The sequence below is a fragment of the Antechinus flavipes genome, chromosome 4, assembly GCF_016432865.1.
Source record: "Antechinus flavipes isolate AdamAnt ecotype Samford, QLD, Australia chromosome 4, AdamAnt_v2, whole genome shotgun sequence".
In the NCBI taxonomy this organism is placed as follows: Eukaryota; Metazoa; Chordata; class Mammalia; order Dasyuromorphia; family Dasyuridae; genus Antechinus; species Antechinus flavipes.
This window is the reverse complement of record NC_067401.1, coordinates 480,185,360-480,209,122: the sequence shown is the minus strand read 5'-3', so window position 1 is coordinate 480,209,122 and position 23,763 is coordinate 480,185,360. Positions and strand designations below refer to the sequence as shown.

Genomic DNA, 23,763 nt, shown 5'->3' with positions numbered 1-23,763 from the left:
ACTTAGGCTTTTGCAAGGAAAGAACTTTCCAGGGCTACATGACTCATAAGTGGCAGCTCTGCTCCAAAGGAACAAAGCATTTATTAAGGATTTACTACGTGTAAAGCCCTGGGGATACAGACAGAAAGACCAAAAGGCCCATATTCTCAGGGGGCTCCCGCTTTAATAGGGGAAGCCAGTGCACAGAGGAGGCTTTGGTTGAAGGGAGCTGTAAAGGGCTCAGAAGGCAACCAGGGGACTATGGGAATATGCATCAGAAAGTCAGCTGGCAGGGCCCGAGGTCCAAAGGCCATGGAGGCAGAGCAGATGCGAAGGCCATTTCCTCCATCTTAGCAGAACAGTTTTAGTTCATGACCAAGCAAGGAGTGATCCAAAGGATTCTGGATTTCCTCCCAAAGGACTGGGGAGGGGACATTGGAATCATCCCATAAGGGTGAAGCAGAAAGGGACATTGGCAGGAAGGTTATAGGGAAAGGACCCCCACCCAGTTCCTTTGATTGGGTCTCATTGCTCTGTAGATTGCTGTATATTGGTTACCCAATAGTGTCTTACAAGAATGGTGCTGGAATAACAAGAAAAACTGGAATAGCATGTAAAATCTACTGCTCTAGGCTACCCCTAGCCAGATTCTGGCTCCTCTTTGCCTGGGTTGTCTCCAGGGCCTAGCACACAGTAGGAGTCTCACCAGTGCTGGTTAAATTGAGTTCTGCTTTTCTTGGCGAGGGGTATGCGATGGTGCAGGGAAACGATCCTGACTGTGATGGTCACCGGATAATTCTTTCATGGTGGGGGGCACAGATATGGTGGCCTCATGTGTCTAGTAAATGCTCTGAGGGCTTCCTTGGGCCACTTAGGATCCCCTCAGAGCGGGGCCTGGATAAGCCCCTTGTCCTCCCCAAAACCCTCCCTCGTTTTGCCGCCTGCCCCCACCCTGCCCTCTGCAAGGAGCCCCTCTCTCTCTTTTTTCTTTTTCCAGTTATCTCATCCCCATCTGTCCTGGGGATGAGGCCCGCAGGCTCCTCGCTCTGAAACCTTTTTTATGACTCCGCCTGTAATTAACTCAAGTCATAAAATTTTTCAAATCCAAATAGACATAATTAACATTTAATGCCCCTGGTTGGGGCCTGGACAGTCTGAGCAAGCCCAGCATTGATCAGAGATAGTGGAGGTAAGGGAGCTCTGGGCCTAGTTCTGCTCAGGATCCATGACCTGGAGTAGAGGGGACAATACAGACAATTCTTTGGCAGGGAGAGGCTCGGGCCAGGATTGGGCCCGGGAGCCCATCTCCCAGGATTCAAGAAGCTCTGGGAAAGGAAGATGGGCACCAGGAGAGGGAGGGGAAAGAGTTCCAAAAGGAGGGGAAGCATTAGGCTAAGATCCGAAGGGTGAGAGGAGGGCAGTCCTGCCTAAGTCCCCTTGGTCTGGCCCATCAAGGCCCAGAAGGGTTCCCAGAAGCACCACCTGAGCTAGCAGGGTGGGGAAACCAAGCCCAGTCTGGCTAGGAGTGAGTGGCAGTAACAGGCCGTGTCTGGATGCCCTCACAGTTGCCCCTCTGTTCCTGGGTTCTAGCCCTGCCCCTTCACAGACACGGCTGCCTTTCTGCTCCTATAGACCCCTATTGTGGAGCAGCTGACCGGGGCTGGCTGTCACTGACCAGCAATGACAGGGACTGACGGAAGGCCAATCAAGGTTGGGGCTGCTCTTGGGATGAGCTGGGGCCGGTCCAGACTGATCAGGGCTGGGGTTGTTGCCTGGCACTGGCCAGTCTTGTCCAACAATGATTCCAGCTGATGGGGCTGCCCAGAGAGGAGCCACAGGGCCCCTTCCAACCTCTCTTTGTTACCTTATTGCGTATCGGTCATCCTCATCCCCCATGCTCCATGCTGAAACTGGGGTGGTCTGCCTACAACATTCCATCTCCTGTCCGGGACTTTTGTACTGGCTCCCCAAGAGAGACACACAGACAGGGCAACAAGCAAGAAGGTCGGCAGAGAGACAGAGACAGAAAGGAGCAGAGAGAGATAGAGACAGATATGGGGAGGAGGAAAGGGAGAGACAGACAGAGACCGAGAGACAGACACAGACAGAGGCAGAGATACAGATATGGAGAGGGGGAAAGGGAGAGACAGACAGAGACAGAGGAAAAAACAGAGACAGACAGATATGGAGAGGGGGAAAGGGAAAAACAGACAGAGACCGAGAGACAGAGACAGAGGCAGAGATACAGATATGGAGAGGGGGAAAGGGAGAGACAGACAGAGACAGAGGAAAAAACAGAGACAGACAGATATGGGGAGGGGGAAAGGGAAAAACAGACAGAGACCGAGAGACAGAGAGAGACAGAGGCAGAGATACAGATATGGAGAGGGGGAAAGGGAGAGACAGACAGAGACAGAGGAAAAAACAGAGACAGACAGATATGGAGAGGGGGAAAGGGAAAAACAGACAGAGACCGAGAGACAGAGAGACAGAGGCAGAGATACAGATATGGAGAGGGGGAAAGGGAGAGACAGACAGAGACAGAGAAAAAAACAGAGACAGACAGATATGGGGAGGGGAAAAGAGAGAAACAGACAGAGACAGAGAGACAGAGGCAGAGATACAGATATGGAGAGGGGGAAAGGGAGAGACAGAGACAATAAAAAAACAGAGATAGAGACAGATATGGGGAGGGGGAAAGGGAGAGACAGACAGAGACAGAGAGACAGAGAGAGACAGAGGCAGATATGGAGAGGGGAAAAGGGAGAGACAGACAGAGACCCAGAGACCAAGTGAGACAGACACACACACAGAGACAGAGGCAGAGATACAGATATGCAGAAGGGGAAAGGGAGAGACAGACAGAGACTAAGAGATGGAGTGAGACAGACATACAGAGAGAGACAGAGGCAGAGATACAGATATGAGGGGGAGGAAGAGATGGACAGAGAGATAGACAGAAACAGAGAGAGAGAGACAGATATGGGGAGGGAGAAGGGACAGACAGAGACCCAGAGACCAAGTGAGACAGACACACACAGAGAAACAGAGACAGAGATATAGATATGGGGAGAGGGACACACAGACAGAGACAAATAAAGATTGAGACAGAGAGACAGAGACAGAAGGGAAACCTTTCTACTATCCCCCAGGCCTGGAATGTTCTCCCTCCTCATGCCTCTCCTGGCTTCTCAGATATCTTGTCCCTATATATGCCCATAGCTTAGCACAGTACCTGATACATAATAGGTGCTTAATAGATGTTTGGGGGGCAGCTGGGTGGCACAATGGATAGAACAATAGCCATGAAGTCAGGAGCCTGGGTTCAAATCTGACCTCAGATACTAAACACGTCCTAGCTGTGTGAACCTGGGCAAGTCACTTAACCCCAATTACCTCGGCAAAAAAAAATATATATATATATATATAGTATGTATGTATGTTTGGGAAAGTTAAGTAGTGGAGTAGATAGAGTCCTGGGTTTGGAATCAGAAAGATTCATGTTCCTGAGATCAAATCTGATTTTAGACACTTCATAGCTGTATGACCCTGGACAAGTCACTTAAGGCTGCTTGCCTCAGTTTTCTCACCTGTAAAATGAGCTGGAGAAGGAAATGGCAAATCACTCTAATCTGTTTGCCAAGAAAATTCCAAATGGGATCACGAAGAGTCAGATTTGCTTGAAAATATCTTAACCATAACAACAGAAATTTATTGACTGACTATAGAATGGCTTTCCTGATTCTCTCCTAGTTCTTGTTCTCTCTCTCTCCTTCTTCCTCATCTCTCCCACTTGAATTTCTTACTTCTTTCAAGACTCAACTCATGTGCCATCTTCTTCTTAAAGCTTTTTCTGGTCCATGCTTCAGCCTCCCCAGCCAGGAGCTCCCTTTCAAGATCACAGGTGGTGTTCATTTTGCACAAGTGACCTGTACACACAAAAGTATACCAGTGGTCCTCAAACTTTTGTTCTCAATATCTTTTTCCTATTAAAAATGATTGAGGATCTGTCCAAAGAGCTTTTGTTTATATGGTTTATAGTTATAGATATTGATCACATTAAAAATAAAAACTAATTATGAATTTGTAGACTCTCTGAAAGGATTTCAGAGATTCCCAGGATGCTCTGGACCAGACTTTGAGAACCACTGGATACACATTGGCTCTTTGAAGACAGAGACTTTTCCCCCTTTTATCTCTGTCTCTTGGGCACTTAGCACAGTGCCCAATATATAGCCCAGGCCATCTTAGGTCATTCCCAAGAATCAGCGAGTCCCACTGTGTGCTGCCCGCATCAGAACTCATCTGGAGTCTCGTGTTCACTGCTGAACTCTCCAGTTTAAGAACAATGAGAAGAGAAAACTAGCCAGGATGGTGAAGAAACTCGATCTCACTTCCTATGAGTGTGAATTAAAGGAACTAGGGATGTTTAGACTGGAGAAGAGAAGACTCAGGGCCAGGGGTGGGGGTGAGGAAGGGACATGAGAGTTGTCTCCAAGTGTCTGAACTGATGTCATGTGACAGGACTGGCCCCAGAGAGCAGAACCAGGAGGGTCAAAGAGGGCCGGATATTAGAAAAAACTTCCTAAGAAGGACATCTGTCCCAGATTGAGAGGTGTCCTCTCCTTGGAGGTCTCCGGGAAGTTGATGGCACAGTAGAAAGAGCTCTTGTCAGCAAGCTCTAAGCCGAAATCTGGCCTCAGACTCTAGTTGTGTGACTCCAGGCAATTCGTATCATCTCTCTCAGCCTTGGCTGCCTCAGTTGGAAAGTGGGGATAATAATAGCACCGACTTTCCAGGATTGCTGTGAGGAATCAAATGAAATATTATTTATAAAACACAACACAGTGTCTGGCGTTTTGTAGGCACTGTAGAAATACTAGCTATTATTATTATTATCCCAGCAGAGGCTGGACAGCTCCTTATTTTCTAATGAAGATTCTTTTTGTGTACGGGTTGGACTGCTTGGACCCTGAGAGCCCTTCCAATTCTCAAAATCTGGGGTTACATTTCTTTCTTAGATCTGACCAAAGTTCTTGCCTATCCTTTTGCAAGACTGCCTTTCAAACCCAGCAAGTTAGCTCAGGGCCATCTGTGCCATGTCTGTCTGCTCATCGAAGGGCTTCTTTCTTCTCAAGCTCAAGGACCCCCCTGCCAGAGAGGCAGACATTGGTCAGGTGTGTCCAAGATCCGAGAGCTTGGATGGCTAAGTGACAAGGGCTCTCAACCCGTAACTAGGAAACCTAGATCTCCCAGCATGCAACTTTGCTGCTCATCAGCTGTTAGACCTTCATAAAATCCCCAGAGAAAACTCTGGGGTTTCATCTTCCTCACCTGTAAAATGGGAATAAGAATCTTTGACTTGCCTTCCTCACAGGATTTTTATAAGATTGTCTCAGCTTCCTTTGTAGAGTAGCTGGTGAACCGAAGAGTTCCTCTGGCCTATGAGGCGCCTTGTAAACAAAAGCCTTTGGTAGAGTAAAAACACGAATCCATTGCATTTGTCTCCTAAACACTGAAGCGCTTTGTAAAAGCCACATGCCTTGTAGCTGTAGAGTGCCTAGGAGATGCGCCAGTGTTTTGTGAAGGAAAAGCAGGTGGAGACTGTAAGGCTCCTTCTGAACCTGCAATCCTCTCTGAGGGCGTAAAGATTCGTGGAGCGTGGAAAGTTCCGAGTCAAGCTTTCCATACAGATAGGAGGATTTAGAAGTGGCCGGACCCCAAAAGGAGTCGTTAATACTTTAATGTCACCTTGGCAGAGCTCCAGTGGAGTGCCCCGGAGATCTGGTGCTTGAACCTCATCAGTACTTATCAGATTTGCAGATCACACCAAGTTTGGAGGAATAGCTGACGCAGCTGAAGACAAACTTACGCTCTAAAAAGATTTTTAATAGGTTAGATGGGAACATTGGCCTGAATCTAAGATACAATATAATAGGGGTAAATATAAAGTCTTCTACCTGGATTCAAAAAAATAGACAATGAAGAATAATGATGGCTAGCATTTAATAGTACCCTAAGATTTGCAAAACACTTTAAATATGTCACCTCAGCATCATGAAGTCAGACTCACAAGAACAAAGATGGTTAGACAACAATTTGGCTGAAGAAGATCTGGGGGTTTGAGTGAACAGCAAGCAGTTCATGAGATTTTGGGTGGGACTAAGTAAGACGGAGCCTTCTGGAATGAGGAAGTGACAGTCCTGCCATCCTTGGCTCTGCTTAAAACCATGTGGCGTCTTTTGTCCTGCCACGGTGTAGGAAAGGCGCGGTCCCAGGGGGGAGAGTCCCCAGGAGGGCAGCCAGATGAGAATGGGCCTGCGGTCCCTGATATTTGGGGATCTATTGAAGGGACTGGATCCACTGAGCCTGGGGCAGAGACGTCTCAGGGAGACATGAGAGCTGTCCTCCAGCGTTGGAAGTTTGGCATGAGGAGGGAGGATCAGAGAGATCAGAAGCCAGAACCAGGAGCAGTTGGGGGGGGGGGGGCGGGGAGAATGGGGCCAGATGCCAGGAAGGACTCCCTCACCGGGAGAGCTGTGCCAGAGAAGGGGGGAAGGGGGCTCCCTGGGGTGGGAGGGGGGGCTTGCCTCCTTGAGAACCTGCAGGTAACCTGGTCCTTACCTGTCACATTGGGGAGAGCACTGTGGGTTTCTCTGCAGAACTCTGGGAATTCTAAGGCTGGAGATGCTGTGCTGGGCCCGTTTGGGTGAATCGCTCTCCTGGAGCTGAGCCCTGAGCTGGGGTCCTGAGGACCAGGCCGAGCCTTGGCTTCTGGGATACTTCAGAGATCAGCCCTGTTTCAGAAAGGGGGCCTTCGGGGAAGGAGGGGAGGTGGAGGCTGGCCCACAGCATGCGCGCCCTGTGTGCCCAAGCCCACCAGCACATTAGCGTGTTCTAGAAATGGCCGTGATTAGTGACAGACAGACAGACTTGCAGCTCTCACTGGCAGGCCCAGCCCAAGGGTTACTTTATGGTACCCACCCCCAGTTTGAGAGCTGGAGAAATAAGGGCGCTGACACTGTGCTTAGGAGAGAGGTGGAGGGGCTCCAGCTGGCCCTAGGCACCCCCTCCAGTGCAGGTGGGGGGTTGGGACCCCCCATAGGGCAAGAGGTCAGCTGACCTAGGCAGTCCTCCCCCGCCAGTCCTGGAGCCACAGCGACACCTACTGGCCAGTCCCCGCCGCTGAGCTGCTGATGCCCAAGAGTCAGAGGATGCTGGGACCAGCTCAGCCTCCCAGAAGGGCACAAACCAAGCCCTGGGGTCCTCGGGCCAGTAATTGGGATAAAACATTCGGGGCTCTGGACTCCAATCACAGGCTCACAGACCTCAGCAGAGAGAGACTCTCCTTTTTCAGGCCAGGAAACTGAGGCCTGGGAAGTATGACAATAAGTTGCATCAGAAGTAGGATTCGAACCTGAGTTCTCGCCTTCCACTCTCCCCGTCACCTCTGCTTTCAACTGCTCCTCACACGCACATAAAACAGCAGCTTGCGCCCTCGGAAGGCTGGGAAAGAAGGGCCAAGGTCAGACTTAAACTCTCTGGGCCTGAGTTTCCCTAATTCAAGTAAAATTCCCTTTCACTTCCAGCTTTTAGGCTTCTGGTCCTCCCAAGGACCCCAGGGGAGCTTAGACATTTAAGGGGGGAGAGAGTGTGAAGGCAGTGGGAGAGGGGGCCAGCTTCCCTTTCCGGGTCAGGCTGAGGGCCCAGATGCTGGCCACAGCTCATGGAACGTAGAACTAGAAGGCTCCTCAGAGCTCTTCAGTGCGGCCTGGGGTCGGGCTCCAGAGGAGGCCGCGGAGGCTGGGTCCTGGCTGCGGGCTTCACATCAGCTGTGACATGAGACTTTGAGCGCCCAGATTCAGCCACTCTTTCTGCATGTGGGTTTGGACAAGTAAGCCTCTGGCCCTCTTTGACGCAGGTCCCTTTACCGTAAGGTGAGAGGGATGGGCCGCTTGGTATCCCCTTCCCGCTCTCCGTGCTGTCATCCTGTGGTCACACTAAAGGCGCGAGTGCTAGTTATTGAAGGAAATGCACTGCTTAGAAAAGACCCAGTTCCTGCCCTCAAGAGGTTCACAGTGTAAGAAAGGAAATAAAAAAGCTAGAGATGTTTGTAATCCCCATTTCATGAGATGCATCTTAGAGGGAGAACACTTCAGACACCAGAATGTCCAAAGGAGACCGGCCATCTTCTAAATGGGGAATTGAGGTGGGAAATCAGGGAAAGCTTCTTTATTACACGGGATGAATGGGAATTTAATGATTAAAGATGAAATGGGAGGAAATATCAGGAAGGAAGAACTACATGAGCAAACGCAGAGAGGCAAGAGCCTTCAAGGAAATTCAGGAAACCGGCGTCACCCAGTTTGGCTGAATCATAGAATTCGTAGAGGAGAGTAATGAAATAAGGCAGGAAAGGGGCCAGATGGCGTAGGGCTTTGAATGCCAAACAAGACAGTTCACTTAGGAGACAATTGGGAGCTTCTGTCAGTGTTTGAGAAAAGGAGAGATTTAACCAGAGCTGTACATAAGGAAAATGAGCCTAGCTGAGTGGATGATAAATTAGGGGATTGGAGGAGCAGCAGGAGGAGAAAATACCTAGAAGGAGGCCAAAAAGACACTGGCCTTTTGGATCTGCCAGCTCTCCTGCCCAGCCATGCCAGCCCTCTCCATCTGAGGAGAAAAACTGCTCCAGTTTGGGGGCAGCTACTGGGTCCTCATCCCAAGCCCCCACCCATGGACCTGGGCAATAGCCAGTTGGGGGGATTAGGGGTAATGGGAGGAGCCGAGGCATCGATGGCGGCAGCCTTAGTAGTGATTAGTTAAAACATCAGAGTATAAACAGTCAATTGGTTCCAATAATTAATATTCCCACTCAGCCATGGGGGGAGGGGGGAGTGTGGAAGAAGAGCCAGAATGAGACAGAGAAGAGAGCCAGAAGGGAGAGAGAGTGTGGAGATGGGGAAAGGGAGGGGAGGGAAGGGACATGGTGGGAGGGAAAGGGAGGGGGGGTTGGACCAGCCATATGGAGAGGAAAACATGGAGAGGGAGAGGAGGGGAATAGGAAAGTGGAGACAGGAGAGAATTGGAATAGAGGCAGAGGGGAAAGGCTGGGAGGTAAGGCAGGAAGGGTCTGGTGAGTCTGGGGAGGGGGAAACTCTGAGGAGCCTTGGCCCCCACCTCGGCGGGGTAGCAGGGAAGGCGGATAGAAGGGGGGGGCATCCACACCACTATTAATCTCTGCTCCGAGTGCGCTAACGAGGCTAATGCGGGCAGTGACAGGGCCCATCTCGCCACCTGATTTAGGGGCTCAGGACGGAAGCAGCTCCAGGAGGGGGAGTGGGGCGGGAGCCTGGGAGACACTAAACCAGCCAATAAATCTCCTCCCGAGCCCCCCCCCCCCTCCAATCCTTGGAATTGAATCCACAGAACTGGGGGCGGCGAGACGCGGTGCCGGCAGCGCCCAGGGATAGGCTGTTTTGTCTCCTTCCGTCAGAATTTCTCTGGGTGGGGCCCGGCCCGACCCAGCCCAGCTCTAACCCCGAGCCTCACCCTGGCCCGGCCTGGGAGGGGGGTGGGGGGCTGGTGACCAGGAACCCCCGCACCTTCATTTCTCAGGTCACTGCTTGGCTAATGGGCTATTAATTTGCTCAATCGTCCCCTGTGAGGCAAACTCAATTTCTGCCAGAGACTCTTCCCTGCCCGTGGACAGATGCGTGATTGATGGGAGGGCCAGCTGTCACCGGGCAGGACCCGCCCGCCAGCCCTCCGTGGGGCCCCCTCCCTCCCGGCCCAGCCTGACTCAGTCCGCAGGGACTCCCTCCTTTCCCCTCCCCCTCCCTCTCCTTCTGAGGACATGTGCTCGGTGAGCCCTGGTCTCCCAGGTAAAGTCACCTGGCCAAGCTCTTGGCCGCGGGGCCATCCCAGACCTCGCCCCTCCCCCGACCCTCTCCTCTCCTGCCTTTCCATCATCCATTCTTCGCTTTCTCCTCTCCTTTTCCTCCACTTGCCCTTCTCCATTTCCTGCTCCTCCTTTCCCCCACTGCTTCTCAAGCATATAGTAAAATGTCCCAGAGACCCCTCAGCCCAGCACCTCCCCTTTTCTACGGGAAGAAACTGAGGCCCCGGGAAGAAAGGAGGGTCTAAAGAAGGACATCTCCTTCACTTTCCCTGCCCCCCGCCCCCACCCCCACCCATCCACTCCCTTCGCCGGCCCGGAGCAGCGGGCCAATCCCCTGCCGTGTGCCCGCGGCCCTGTCGGCTGCAATGAGAAACGACAGGAATATTTAAGGACAAACAAGGTTTCCCAGCGCAATTTACGGCGCTTCCAGGCGGCCCCAGATGGGGCCAATCTGATGCTCGCCAGCAAATCCAATCGCATTTCCTTATCGGTGCATTATTTCAGGCGTTATCTGGCGCTGATGTGCTTATCAATTCAATTCCAGCCCGGCGGCGGCCTAACCTCCCCCCCCCATCCCGCACCCTCCCCGCCGCACCGAATCCCCACACACACCCCACCCCCACCCCACACCACACACACACACACACACACACACACACACACACACACACACACACTACGGCCCCCCCATGGGCTCGAAAGAAGGAAGGTGAACAGGCGTGGGGCCCGAGGGGGCGACCCGGGCGGAGGGGACTGGGGAGGATGCTAGGCAAAGAGATCCGGCCGAGGCTGGATGGGGCTGGGCGGGGGCGGGGGCAGGGGCAGGGGCCTGGCAGGAGCGGGGCCCTCCCCCGGGCCCTGCGGAGCTGCTGACAGCTTTCCGAGCTCCCGCCTCCCCATCCCACCCCAGCCTCCCCGCCCGCCGCCTAGCTCAACGGAGGTGAAGGTGTCCCATTAATTCCAGGCTAAAAATGACAAATTCATCTTCGACGACAATTAAATGAAGTCGGTAATTGATGCTAATTGATCTTCGGAGGAGAGGGCTCCCCTCCGCTTTCCTGGCCTCCTCCTCCCTCCCTTTTCCCCATCCCCCATCTGCCCCAAAACCCCCCATACAGTGTTTCCCAGCACCCTCAGTAACCTCAGTTTCTCTCCCCACATGCCTTCCAGGCTCCTAACTTCCCGCTGTAAGGGCTTCCTGCCTCCCCTCCCTCCCTCCATATCTCCTGCGGGTCTCAGTTTCCATCTCTGCACTTGAGTGCTCTGCCAGTCCTTCAGGACTCCAGCCTTCCCTCCTGCTCCTCCAGCCCCTAGCTGTCAGGACTGCTCCTCCTCTCCCTCCCCACAGATCAGGCTTTTATCAGTCCTGGCTCATGATTCCAGGTTCTCTTGGAGGTTCCTGGCAAGCCGGCTCCAAAAGCTCAGCAGAATTTCAGCAGGGAGATGGCACTATGCCCCTGGAGATACTGGGGGGAGGAAGGGGATCTGCCTGCCCCGTTTCCCGAGGAGCTGGGGGATCCAGACTAGGCAACCCAGGTCTCCAAACTGGGTATGGTATGTCTCGGGGGAGAGAGGGGCCCCTGCCCTGGAAGGACTCCCTAGGAGGACAGGGACAGGCAATGTGCAGCCAAGGGGATGACTGGATAGCTCATCCTGGGTAAAAATTATAGGCCGACTCTCTCCCTGCTCCCTCCCTCCCATCTCTCTGTCACGGTATCTTTGCATCTTTTCCGGCTTCCAGCCCATCAGAGGGTACCCACGGATAGACCCAAGCTGCCTCCCTGCCTCCCGGATCTGGGGCAGAGGGAGCAGGGAAGTCCAAGGGAAGGGAGGAGATAAATAAAAGTTGGTATCAGCCCCTCGATAAATACACATGATGTGCTCTCCCCCCTCCCAGCCCACTTCAGTTACCGCAGATACCTATTAATCCTGACAGACGAAGGCCAGCCTGGGTGGGTAATGCAAACTGATCCATCACACTGCACACTCAGATTCCCCCATTCAGTGGGCCAGCCCCCAGCCCCCACCTGCCAGCTCCGGAGCCATGGGAGGCCCCACCAGACAAGTGTATTACATGGATAATGTATTGGACATATTAATAAAAATGCCTGAACAGCCCAGCCCTGGCCCAACCCTGGCCGTGACAGAGCACATATCACAGGCAGCTGAGCATGCTTGACGTGCTGTCTTATCAGAGTGATAACCACAGCCCCCTTCTCTAGAGTCCCAAAAGCCTTGCGGGGAGGGGGGACAGCAAACATCACTGCCGTTTTACAGATAGAAAGCTGAGGATCAAAGATGTCTATCTCCCCAGGGTCATAAACTCAAGGTGTCAGAGGCAAGATTTGAATCCCAGGCTTCTGCACCCTCCCAAGTTTGATACTAAAGAAGGTCAACTGTTCCCTCTTATGTACCAGGCTGTCCCATCCTGGCCCTTGCTTCCATGGCACCCAGGAGTATAGAAGGAACCAAAAACTTCCTTTCTGAGCCATGAGTTCTAGGCTACAGTTGACACCCATTCGGAGACCTGTGTTCCATATTCAATATTCACTTCCACAAAGTAAACACTTGTAAATACAAGGCAGTAAGCGTTGGAAGATAAGGTATTTACAGAGTCTGTTCTGGTGTATCAGCTCTAGGTTCTGGGTTCTAGGCTCCAGCTAAATAGAGGCCCTGCTCAGAGTCCAGATCAGTCAAGAGAAGGAAGGGGCCAGACCCAGCTCAGAAGCTAGAGGAGTGAGGTCACCTCATCCTTTCTGTTACCCAGGCAGGTCACACACTGACTTGTCCCTGAGAAAAAGAGCTGTGGCCTTGGCCTGGAACTTCCATTTGGAAGGAGGCTTTCCCCACGGGCTGGGGATCCAGGTACCACGCCCTCAGTCTGAGAGACTGCCTGGAGACCTTGCAAGGTACCTCCATGCCCACAGGAACGGCGGTCTGAGGTCTGAGCCCCTAGGAGCTAACAAGCCCAGTCCGAGCAGCTCCTCCCTTCCATGTGGAACAGGGATGGACAAGCCTGCCCAGCACCCCCAGCATGGCGGCAGCCATTTTCCCAGGTGCCATCTCCCTCACCCTGTGCCCATTCTTATCCTCACCTTGGTAATCATCCAGAGGGGCCAATCAGCTAGGACAGGGACTGGAGTGGGGAAGGGGCTGGGAGATTCTCTCCCCAAGTATCTGAAGATCTGTCCTGAGGAAGAAGGATCAAATGTGCTCTATTTGTCCCAGAGGGCCAAGCCGTGAACAATGTCAGGAACAATGTTAGACTGCAGCAGGTCAGAGTTGTGCCAAAGGGGAATGAGCTGCCTCCAGGGTGGTGAGCTCCCCATCCTTGGAAGTATTCTGGCAGAGGCTAATTGGCCACTTGTTGGGGATTTGGAGGGGACTGATGTTTGGGCTGGTTTGGGATTTGGGGATTCACGTTTAAGTCTGGTTTAGGTTTTGTTGGGGATTGGGAGGGTTGATGTTTAGGTCTGGTTTGGGATTTGGGGGATTCTTGTTTAGGCCTGATTTGGGATTTGGGGGTTGATATTTAGGTCTGATTTTGGATTTGGGGGAATTCTTGTTTAGGTCCGGTTTAGGTTTCATTGGGGATTGGGGGGTTGATGCTTAAGTCGGGTTTGGGATTTGGGGTTGATTCGGTCTGATTTTGGATTTGGGAGGATTCATGTTTAGGTCTGGTTTTGGTTTTGTTGGGGATTGGTGTTTGGATCTGGCTTGGGATTTGGGGGAATTCTTATTTAGGTCTGATTTAGGTTTCATTGGGGATTGGGGGATTGATACTTAGGTCTGATTTTGGATTGGGGGGGATTCATATTTAGGTCCAGTTTAGGTTTCATTGGGGATTGGGGGTTTGGTGTTTAGGTGGTTTGGGATTTGAGGGGATTCATGTTTAGGTCTGATTTAGATTTCTGTGGCCATCTTTGCCCTCACGCTCTCCACCAACACCCCTGACAACATTGCCAGTGAGCCGTGCCAGGGTGAGGGACCACATGCTGAGGAGTGACTACCTTCAACCTTGTGCCCAAAAATTAGGGGCGAGGAGGCTGAAAAGAACTCCCCAGCCCACCCTTCAGCTCAGCCATAATGAATGTGGTCTGGCAGGCCCCCATTAAAAGAATGGAGGAGGGAGGTGAGGAAGGAGAGAACAGCTCTGGCTCCCTGGTGAGGTCCTGGGCCCCCCCCACCCGCCTCCCTCCCTCTCCTCCAAAGTCTCCCCCTTCTCTTCCTCACTCCTGGGCTCACGCTCGCTCGCGCTCAATCAGCCGCTGTCAGACCTCCGGCCTCGGCATTTTGGTGAAGAATCTCTCGGCTAAAAATTGTTGTCAGTCCCATTTCCTGGTTATCAGCAGGAGGGCGGCTGCAGCCTCGCCCGGGGATTAGCGGCCCTCGGCGGTAGGACGGGCAGAGCATCCGATAACGCCTCGGCTCCGCCAGCCACCGCCTTGCCTCCCCCATCCATCATCTTTAGAGCTGACAGGTCCCCCCCAACACCACCGCCGCCCACCCACCCACCCATCACGTCTCTGTCCTTGCCTAGTTCCCGGCTTCCTCCCTAGCTTGAACTGAATGGGATCTGGCAGGCTTGGGGGCTACCAAGGACAGAGACATACACCTATGGCAGAGGGACGGGCAGGCTGAGGGGAGAGAGCAGTGAGTCCTACACCAAGGACCTGGGGGCCGATGGGTCGTGACTGTTGGGCTGCCCGAGCCCAGCACTGAAGCCAGTGAGGGAGAGTGGGCCACGTCTGGGGCTCTGGGTCAGGGCTGCCGGCGGCCTGGAGACGGGACATGTTTGGGAAAGCCTCAGAGATGGTTTGGGGGAACAGGGTCACAACCTTTAGAGCTGGGAGGGATCTTAGAGATGATCTAATCCCACCCACACACACAGACTGAAAAAGGAGATTGGGAAAGGGGGAAATCGGGTTTGGGGGGTTTCTGAAGAACCAGCCCAAGGAATGGGCACAAGGCCAGCAGGCTCAGGCTCAGAGGGTAGAACTGGGACTGAGGTAGTGAAGAAAAACCAGGAATATTATAGCAAGGAGAGCTGACCTAGAGCTGAAGGGGCCCCCCAGCAATGGGAAGCTCCCGCCTAATGGACGTCTTCCACATAGGCTGGAAGAGCACAGGTCCAAGACAGAGGAAGGGATTTTTGTCTACTTCCAGGTTTGACGGAATGGCTCTAAGGTCCCCTCCACTTCTGGGGTTCTAGGCTTGAGTATGACTGGAGGTATTGGGGAGTGGGAACCTGGAACGTGCAAGCAAAAGCAAAAGAACAGTGGGGAGTGGGAGCCGTGGGAGGCAAGGTAAGCAACAGCTGGCGAAGCCTTGGTGACGGCCCATGAGTACAGAAGGGACAAGATGTGAACTAGGCCAGGGCAAGGGCTGGAGCCGAGGCTAGAGCCAAGGAAGACTCTGACGGAACCTGAGTGTGCCTCAGCCTCCTAAACAGAGAGGGCCTGGAGCCAGGGCCAGGTCTGAGAACCACCCCTGGGGTGGTAGGGTTTGCTTTGGGCACAAAAGCCCGGACTAACATTCTGCCTTCTCTTTGTGTTCTCCTGTCTGTGTCTGGCCTCCTTCCCGGCCTCCCTGCCTCTCCAGGTAAGAAGAAAGCAGCAGCAGCTGCAGCAGCCGCAGCAGCCGCAGCGGCCCTATTTGACAGCCAGGCCCCCACCTGCCCCATCTGCCAGGTCTTACTTCGGCCCGGGGAGCTGCAAGAACACATGGAACAAGAGCTGGAGAAACTCACTCAGCTGCCCAGCAGGTACAGTTCACCCCAGACCTGCTCTGTCCTACCACCATGACTTCTGGCTCCCCCTGGCTCTCCCAGGGCCCCCAAGCTAGAGTCTCCCCAAATCCTGCATCCCCAGTCTCCCCAAATCTTGCATCCCCAGAGCCTCCCAGCCAGTCTCCCCAAATCCTGCATCCCCAGAGTCTCCCCAAATCCTGCATCCCCAGAGTCTCCCCAAGTCCTGCATCCCCGAGTCTCCCCAAATCCTGCATCCCCAGAGCCTCTGAGCCAGTCTCCCCCAAATCCTGCATCCCCAGAGCCTCCCAGGCAGAGTCTCTCCCATAGCCCCCAAGCCCAGAATCTCCCTCAGAATCCCCAAGCCAGGATCTCCCCCAAGGCCCCCCCCCAGCACAGCCTCCCCCAGGGCCCCAAGCCCCCATCCCCAGTGAATATCAGATTCACTGAGCTGTGGCCAGCATTAGAGACCAGTCTCTTCCTCCTGCCTCCTTTCCCCCAGATGAGCAGCGGGGGATTCAGAAGGGCTGTGGCAGGAGCAGGGCCTGAGCGTGGGGCAAAGGCTGAGGGGGAGCTGAGGACGCCCCTTCCCCTAGAATTCCCCTGGGGAGGCTGGAGGGGAGGCAGGAGCCCCCGCAGGAGCGCGGCTCGGCCGTCAGGGCACCGGGGCTCAGGCCCCGGGTCAGCGGGGCAGGCTTGAGCCCCCGCAGCCCCCTCTGCTCTGCAGAGCCAGTGAAATCCCGCCTGATCGATGGAACTGAAGAGCTCCTCGCGACGGGTCGATGGGTTTTTATCTGTCTCGGCCCGGCCGGCCGCTGACAGCGCGCCCGGCAAAGGCGTTCCAAGGGCGCCCCCCCCAAACTGCCTGGCCCTGGCACCTGACGAGGCTGCCTGATTTATCTTAATTTTTAATTGGAAAAAATTTGCGAATTAATTGATTTCCTGGACTTGCCAATTAAGGCTGTAATTGGGTGTGGGAGGGATTCCCAGGAAGGGTCATGGGGGTGGGGGGAAGAGCCAGGCCTCCCCTCTCCCAGGCTCCCTCTTGTGGGGCCCTCCCGCCCATCACCCACTCCACAACGGGAGAGATTCCCATTCTCCCAGCCAAAGCAGACCAGTGGGGTCCCTGTCACTGCCCACTCCCCCACCCGGGGCCCCACTGGGACCAACGGGCCCCAAGAAAGGGCAGGGGGGGCAGGAGAGGGAGTCGGGGTGAGCTGCAGGTGGTGCTGGACACCCCCAGGAGGTGTCTGGTTGGGGGGGGGTTAGGCAGGCCAAGGTCTGGGCAGGGAATGAGACCCCCTGAGTTCTGGGGGTCCTGCTGGACATGGAGAGGGGCGGGCAGCTCTGACTTGGGGCTTCCTCAGGAAATCTCAGATCGGGGCGGGGGCTGCTGTTCTAAGGCTTGGGTCTCTGGGGGTAGCAGGGGACGAGCCGGGAAGAACAAAATGGGAAGGAGGGCCACCCACAGACCCCCAAGCCCCGCAAGCCACTGGGAGTGATGGCAAGGCTGGCACAGGGGCAGCAGCCAGGAGCGCAGCAGCAGCAGCAGCAGCAGCTCTGGGCCTCTGCCTGCCTCGGTGTTTGGTTGGGTAATGAGCTAGATAAACAATTCCCCCAATAGATTAAAGCTCAGCGGGGGGCGGAGGGGGAGGCTCAGTGCGGGCAGCTCCCTGCCTCTTTATTTCCAAGGATAATTCGGTGTAAATCACCTTAATTAAAAGTGCCAGCCTGGGCTGGGTGCAGGGCCCGGTGCTGGGGCCTGCTTATGATTTAAAGCCCCCGGATCCTTCAGCGGCAGGCAGGCAGCAATGGGGAGATCACAGAGCCTCTCTCCCGCTCCTCCCTCTCCCGCTGGCAGCCTCCATCTCCCAGGGCTGCCCTTCCTTCGGGGCTGGGAGGGAGGGTTGGAGAATGGAAGGAGGGGTTGGCGCGGCCGGGGCGCCCTGGCCAGGAGCCTCAGCAGGCCCCGGCTTCCCCAGGTGAATGGGAGGGTCTCGGCTCTGGCTGGCTCTCCCTTGTCTGGCCCTGTTCCCGGCCCTCCCCCCAGTCCCCAGGTGCTGGATCCTGGCTCTTCTGCCCGTCTCTGAGGGCCGAGGGTGGGCCCAAGGACCAGGCCGGAGGGGATCCGCTCGGCGGCCTCGGTCTGCTCCTTGCTCCTGTCACTCCTGCTTAGTGGGAGGGAGGTGGCCATGCATACGGATGCTGGGATTAAGCCCAGGCTGGGCCTCCCATCTCTCTCTCCCAACTCCAAAGGAGGAGCACGGAGGGAACGGGTCTCTGCCTCCCTGGGCCCTTGGCCCCAGAGCAGCTGTCGGCCCATGGAATCTTGGGAGCCGGGTTCGGTCTGCAGGGTCGTGGCTCTGGGGGGCAAGGAGGGCAATTGCCTGTCTGTTCTCCCCTGGGCAGCTGCCCTAGCTCGGGGAGTCCATGGGTAACCAAGGACAAGGGGGGGCAGGTACCGGCCCCATCCCGCCCACCCAGGGAAATAGAACCATGAGACACAGAGAGACCCCGGCTTGGCCATGAAGTGGGCAGGGGGAGCCGGGAGAGCTGCTGCTCCCTCAGCGTCCTGCAGTCCAGGACTGGGGAATTCATGGCCTTGTCTTTCTTTGCAGCAAGAATTCTCTCCTGAAGGACGCCATGGCCCCTGGCACGCCCAAGGTAGGTAGCAGAACCCATCGTGTCACATACACAGTCATTGTCTCCTGCTCAGGCCCCGGGGGATGGACCCTCAGAGAGCCCAGCCCCCTCCCCCGACAGAAGTCTCAGCCACATCCCTGACAAGTAACTGTCTCCCAGGGAGGAGAGAGAATCCACCTCCTCCTCAGGCAGCTCGGGCCCCTGGAGACAGATCTCCAGGGGGAAAACTTTCAGGATAGAGGGCCGGACCCTGGAGTGGGAAGGCTCATCTTTGTGAGTTCAAATCCAGCCTCAGAGACTTACTGTGTGACCCTGGATAAGTACTTAACCCTGTTTGCCTCAGTTTCCCCCAATCTGTAAAATGAACTGGAGGAAAAACAATGGCGAATTTTTCTGGTATCTTTGCCAATGAGCTAACACAGATTTGGACATGAAACAACTGAACATATAACATATACCCTGATATCTAAAACCTCAAGTCTATCCTTGAGGACGGCTGTCCTATCTCCCTGAGCTTTCTCTTCTCCTGCTTCCTCCAACTAACACCCTCAGAACATGGTTTCTGCCTCCCCCCCACCCCCATCAGCTTCTCTTCTCCGGCCACTCCCTTTCCCACCCCTTCTCCCTGTCCTCCCTCTCCCCTGCACAGTCCTAAAGCAGACGTGAGGATGCTGACCCTTGGTCTTTCCGGCAGGGCCAGTACTTTGTATGGCGGAGGTGTGGGGTGGAAAAGGGGGGAAAGGAAGAGGGGAGGGGAGATGCCTGATTGGTGGTCCCGAGTGCTTTGCTCCTGGGGAGAAGGAGGCACCCCTGACTGAAGTATTACTAAGGGATGAGCAGGAGGAGCACTCTTCATGAGGTGGGACTAGGAGCCTGGACAGAAGCTTAATGGGAAGGGCTAGGGCAGAGTCTTAAAGGATAGTCCTATTGGGAAAGGAGAAGCAAGGGCAGCTTGGATAGGGACGAAGGCCGGGATGGGCCGGGGTAGGCCCCCAAGAGCCGCTACGCACGGGACTTCCCGGCCACGGGACCCACAGAGGAGAGGGAGACTGTTTCTGGGGCACTGGAATAAAATGAGATTGGAAGGACAGGCTCAAGGAAGATTTCAGAAGACCTTGAGTGACCCACCGAGGATTCAGAACTTTGGGAAAGGGCCTAGGGCACGGGCCAAATCCAGGAATACGGATGTGTCTGGAGGCAGAGAGACTCTTGGGAGGCAGTTATGATAGTCCAGGCAAGCCCCAGTGGGGCCTGAATGAGAGGGGGAGCTGTGGAGAGGGCAAGGAACCCTTGCAGGGAGACAAGTTTCAAAGGCAGATCACTGGGACCTGCCCATGGCTTGGAGTGGTCCCTGCTCAGAGGAGCTGCTCTCCCTCGGCGAGGAGGGTGGGGGCCCCAGCCCGGCTCACTGCACCCCCTCCTCCTGCTCTGGCCTGGGGGGGGGGGCAGCCTGTCAAAGCCTCTCTCATGAAGCTGCTAAGTGATATTTGCCCCTCTTTGCAAGCCGAGTTAAAGCCTTCATCAGGCAGGGAACACTTTGTGCAGAATCCCACAAAGGCGCTGGCGCGGTCAGAGATAAAAGCGGGTGCTCGCAGGAGCAAGCCGGAGCGGGGCTGCTCGGGTGACAGCCACTGATGGATTGTTTAAGGGAAATAGACTCCCCGGCTTGGCTCGAGCTGCCCCCGGCAGCAGCCCCCACCCAGCACTTAATAGTTTCAAATGACCAAGCTTAAAAGGGAAGTGCATGTCAATGGCACTGGATGACCCCCACCCAGCCCTCCCCCACATCTGGCCCCCCTCCCACCACATCTGGCTCCTTCCTTTCCCCACAGATGACCCCAACTACTGGGGGGGGGGAGGCAGGGAGAGGAGCAGCAGGCAGAGGCGGGCCTGATGGCTAAAGTGGAGGCAATTTTGGTCCATTTTCTCAGTGCTGACAAATACCAGGTCACACCACACACACACACACACACACACACACACACACACACACGCACCCAGAGGCTTTAATGCACACATACAATTTTGTAAAAAACATTCAGTGTTACGCCTCCACAAACACCAGGGGAGCCCATGAAGGGGGAGGAGGCGACAGTCCCAGGGACCACCATAATCCTCAGAGACACACTGATGATGCGTTTGTTCACTCTGCCCCACTCCCACACACACACGAATGTACAAATGGGCACACTGTGAACATTCCTAGGACCTTGGTGCCAGGCTGGCATCTGCTCACACTGGCTCCCTGCTTAGCCACGGGCCAGCTCTGGGCGGGCAGCAGCGTGCGCTGGGCAGGGGGCATCGGTGGGTGCTCTGGAGGAAGACAAGGAGGTTCAGGAAGGCAGCTGGGCAGTGGCTGTGGGCATCGAGACTGTGGGGGGGGGTAGTCAGATCGGGAGGAGGAGGGAGAGAGGAAGTCTTGAACAAGATTGATGGTCTCGTTGCCATTAAGAAAAAAATTAGCCAGTGGCGGCCATCATATTAAAGGGTGAAGAAGCCGTGAATTATTTTCTTAAAGATCTTATCGCTTACAATGATAATTTTACCTTGCGAAAGGCCACTTTTAATGAGGCGAAGAGCCGGGCCCAGAGTCATGATTTAATGCCAGCGGTTTTTTTCCCAAGCACATTTTCCCGATCTTGTGCCCGTGTTTAAAAAGCGCTGGTGACCTTTTTTTATTCCACTCGCCCCAGGTGTGAAGCGGCTGAGGCGGAGGGGGAGGCCCTGCCTCTCAGGGTTTATCACCTCCCCGGGGGCCCCTCACCTCTCCCTTCCACAAAGAGATAGATGGATGAGGAGGAGTGAGGGGAGCCTGCCTAGTGCTGCCTAAGCAGCAGCACAGAAGTGGAGTCTGAAAAAGAAGAGGAGGAAGAAGAGAAGAGGAAAAAGGAGGGGGGAGAGAGGAAAAGGAAAAGGAGGGGGATAAGGAAGAGGTGGTATAAGGGAAAGGAGGAGGAGGAAAAAGAGGAGAGGAAGAGGAAGAAGAAGAGGGAGAGGGAAGAGGTGGTATAGAGGTAGAGAAGGAGGAAGAAGAGAAGAAGGGGAGAGAAAATGGAAGAGGAGAAGGGAGAGGGAAGGGATGGTATAGAAGTAGAGGAGGAGGAAAAGAGGAAGAGGAGGGAAAGAGGAAGAAAAGGGGGAGGAAAGAGGTGGTATAAGGTAGAAAAGGAGAAAGTAGAAGAGGAGGAGGAGAGGAAGAGGGAAAGAAGACGAGGAAGGGGGAGAAGGAAGAAGTGGTATAAAGTAAAGGAGGAAGAAGAAAAGGAGAGGAAGAGGAGGAAAAGAGGAAGAAAAGGGGGAGGAAAGAGGTGGTATAAGGTAGAAAAGGAGGAAGTAGAAGAGGAGGAGGAGGAGAGGAAGAGGGAAAGAAGAAGAGGAGGGGGGAGAGGAAGAGGTGGTATAAGGGAGAGGAGAGGAAGAGGAAGAAGAAGAGGGAGAGGGAAGAGGTGGTATAGAGGTAGAGAAGGAGGAAGAAAAAGAGAAGGGGAGAGAAAGAGGAAGAGGAGAAGGGAGAGGGAAGGGATGGTATAGAAGTAGAGAAGGAGGAGGAAAAAGAAGAAGAGGAAGAGGAGGGAAAGAGGAAGAAAAGGGGGAGGAAAGAGGTGGTATAAGGTAGGAAAGGAGAAAGTAGAAGAGAGGAGGAGAGGAAGAGGGAAAGAAGAAGAGGAGGGGAGAGAAGGAAGAGGTGGTATAAAGTAAAGGAGGAAGAAGAAAAGGAGAGGAAGAGGAGGAAAAGAGGAAGAAAAGGGGGAGGAAAGAGGTGCTATAAGGTAGAGAAGGAGGAGAAGAGGAGGAGAAGAAGAGGAGGGGAAAAAGAAGAGGAGGGGGGAGAAGGAAGAGGCGGTATAGAGGTAGACAGGGAGGAGGAAGAAGAGACGATGAGGAAAAGGAGGAAAAGGAGGAAGTGGGGGTGGTAGAGGTAGAAGAGAGAGAAGAGGATGAGAAAGAAGAGATGGAGGAAGAGGATGAGGATGAACAGGAGGAGAAGCAGGGGAAGCATAGGGAATTAGTGAGATCATGCACTCATTGGCAGAGCCCCCAAAGTGGGGCTGAAAGAGTCCCTGGGGATATAGGGAAGGAGACTGAAGCAGGAGGTGGGCCAAGCTCACAGAGGTAGCAAGCCCGGGTCAGAGATTCATTCACCCTCCAGTCTCTCACTCCTGTTACCACCCTTGTCCCCAGTCCCCCCCCCCCCGGCCCTTGTGGCTAGGATCAGAGCCAGGGGCCAGAGGATGGAGTAGGGGAGGGGGGCAGCGTTGGGGCAGGAGGATCGTTAGCTGCCAGAGAGAGGCCGACAGACCACCCTGGCTAAGCCTTGCGTGGGATCCCAGGGCTTCATCCTGCCTTCCCTCTCCCGGTGGCCCCACAAGCCTGAGGAGACCAAGGAAGGAAAGATGGAGTCCTTGAGCCACAGTCCCCGCAGAGGAGGAGGCCGAGGGGTGGGCCTTGCTGTCCATGTCCTTGTTCCCTCCCATGGATTCTCGGGCTACTTGCAAGGGATTAGTCACTGAGCAGGACGTGATGAGTTTGCCCTGCTTCTCCAGGGCGTCTGACAGCTCCTTCTGGCCAGACTAGGAGAGCGCCGGGGTCCCATCCCCACCTCATTTCCCCGGCCCTTCCCCACCGAAAGCCTAAGAGCGGAGAGACTGTGGCAGCCTGAAGCCCAGCCCCCACCTCCACCCCAGACCCCCGCGCGGTGCCTGAGGATGCGGGCAGAATTCGGGTCACATCCCAGCCGCTCAGCCCAGGAGATAGAGGATAAATGACCTCTCTCTCTTTCCCAAATTGCTTTCTTTGGGCTGTCACCAGCGATTTCAAACACGGGGGTGGGGGTGGGGGTGGGGCTTGGTTGGTGAAAACCTTTGGAGGGAGGGAGGATGAGTGGGGGGAGCGGGGCCTGCCAAGTGCAGTTTTCTCCCAGGCACTGAGAGAAATCCTCTTCCCCCCACCCCCCAGAGCCCGGAGTCAGTCCTCCCCAGTCCACAAGCCGGCTTCTGGCCGCCAGGGAGGGGGCTTCCGCTCCTGCTGGTCCCTCGGACCGAGAGGAGAGAGAGGCCCAAGCACAGGCCCCGGCACCTGACCCCCGCCCGGCTCGGAAGCACTTCCGCACAATTTAGAAATAGACAATTTATTAATCGAAGCAGCGGGTATGCAGAAGAGGTGCCGAGATTGACGGCCCGGGGATTGGTTTGAGCCTCGCCTGTTTCCAGAGGTCATCTCTGAGGCTCAGGAATAAATGGGCCCAGCGTTCCGCCCCTGCCTCCCCGCTAAAAACTAATACATAACGTTTAATTTACTGTCTCCATAGTGGGGCCGGCCATTTTTCACATAATAATATTGGATTAGAGGCATTCATTCACAGGCAGGCAGAGGGAGCAGAGGGGGAGGCGGTGATGGTGGAAGGAATCCTAGGGTGAGAGACAGAGGGTTTGGGTTCAAGTGTCATCTCTGGGAACTCAAGCGAGTACCTTGACATCTTAGGGCCTCAGTTTCC

General features: G+C 54.7%; 1 protein-coding gene across 3 annotated transcripts in view; it reads left to right on the top strand.

Annotated features, from left to right (window-relative positions):
- The window catches only part of RNF220 (ring finger protein 220), a 247,401-nt gene that overhangs the window by 191,535 nt on the left and 32,103 nt on the right, over positions 1 to 23,763 (top strand). For all 3 annotated transcript variants that reach the window (XM_051999872.1, XM_051999871.1, XM_051999873.1), the window contains exons 3-4: positions 15,482 to 15,644; positions 18,245 to 18,290. In XM_051999872.1, the coding sequence (XP_051855832.1) occupies positions 15,482 to 15,644; positions 18,245 to 18,290 (209 nt within the window). The remainder of the gene's footprint in view (positions 1 to 15,481; positions 15,645 to 18,244; positions 18,291 to 23,763) is intronic.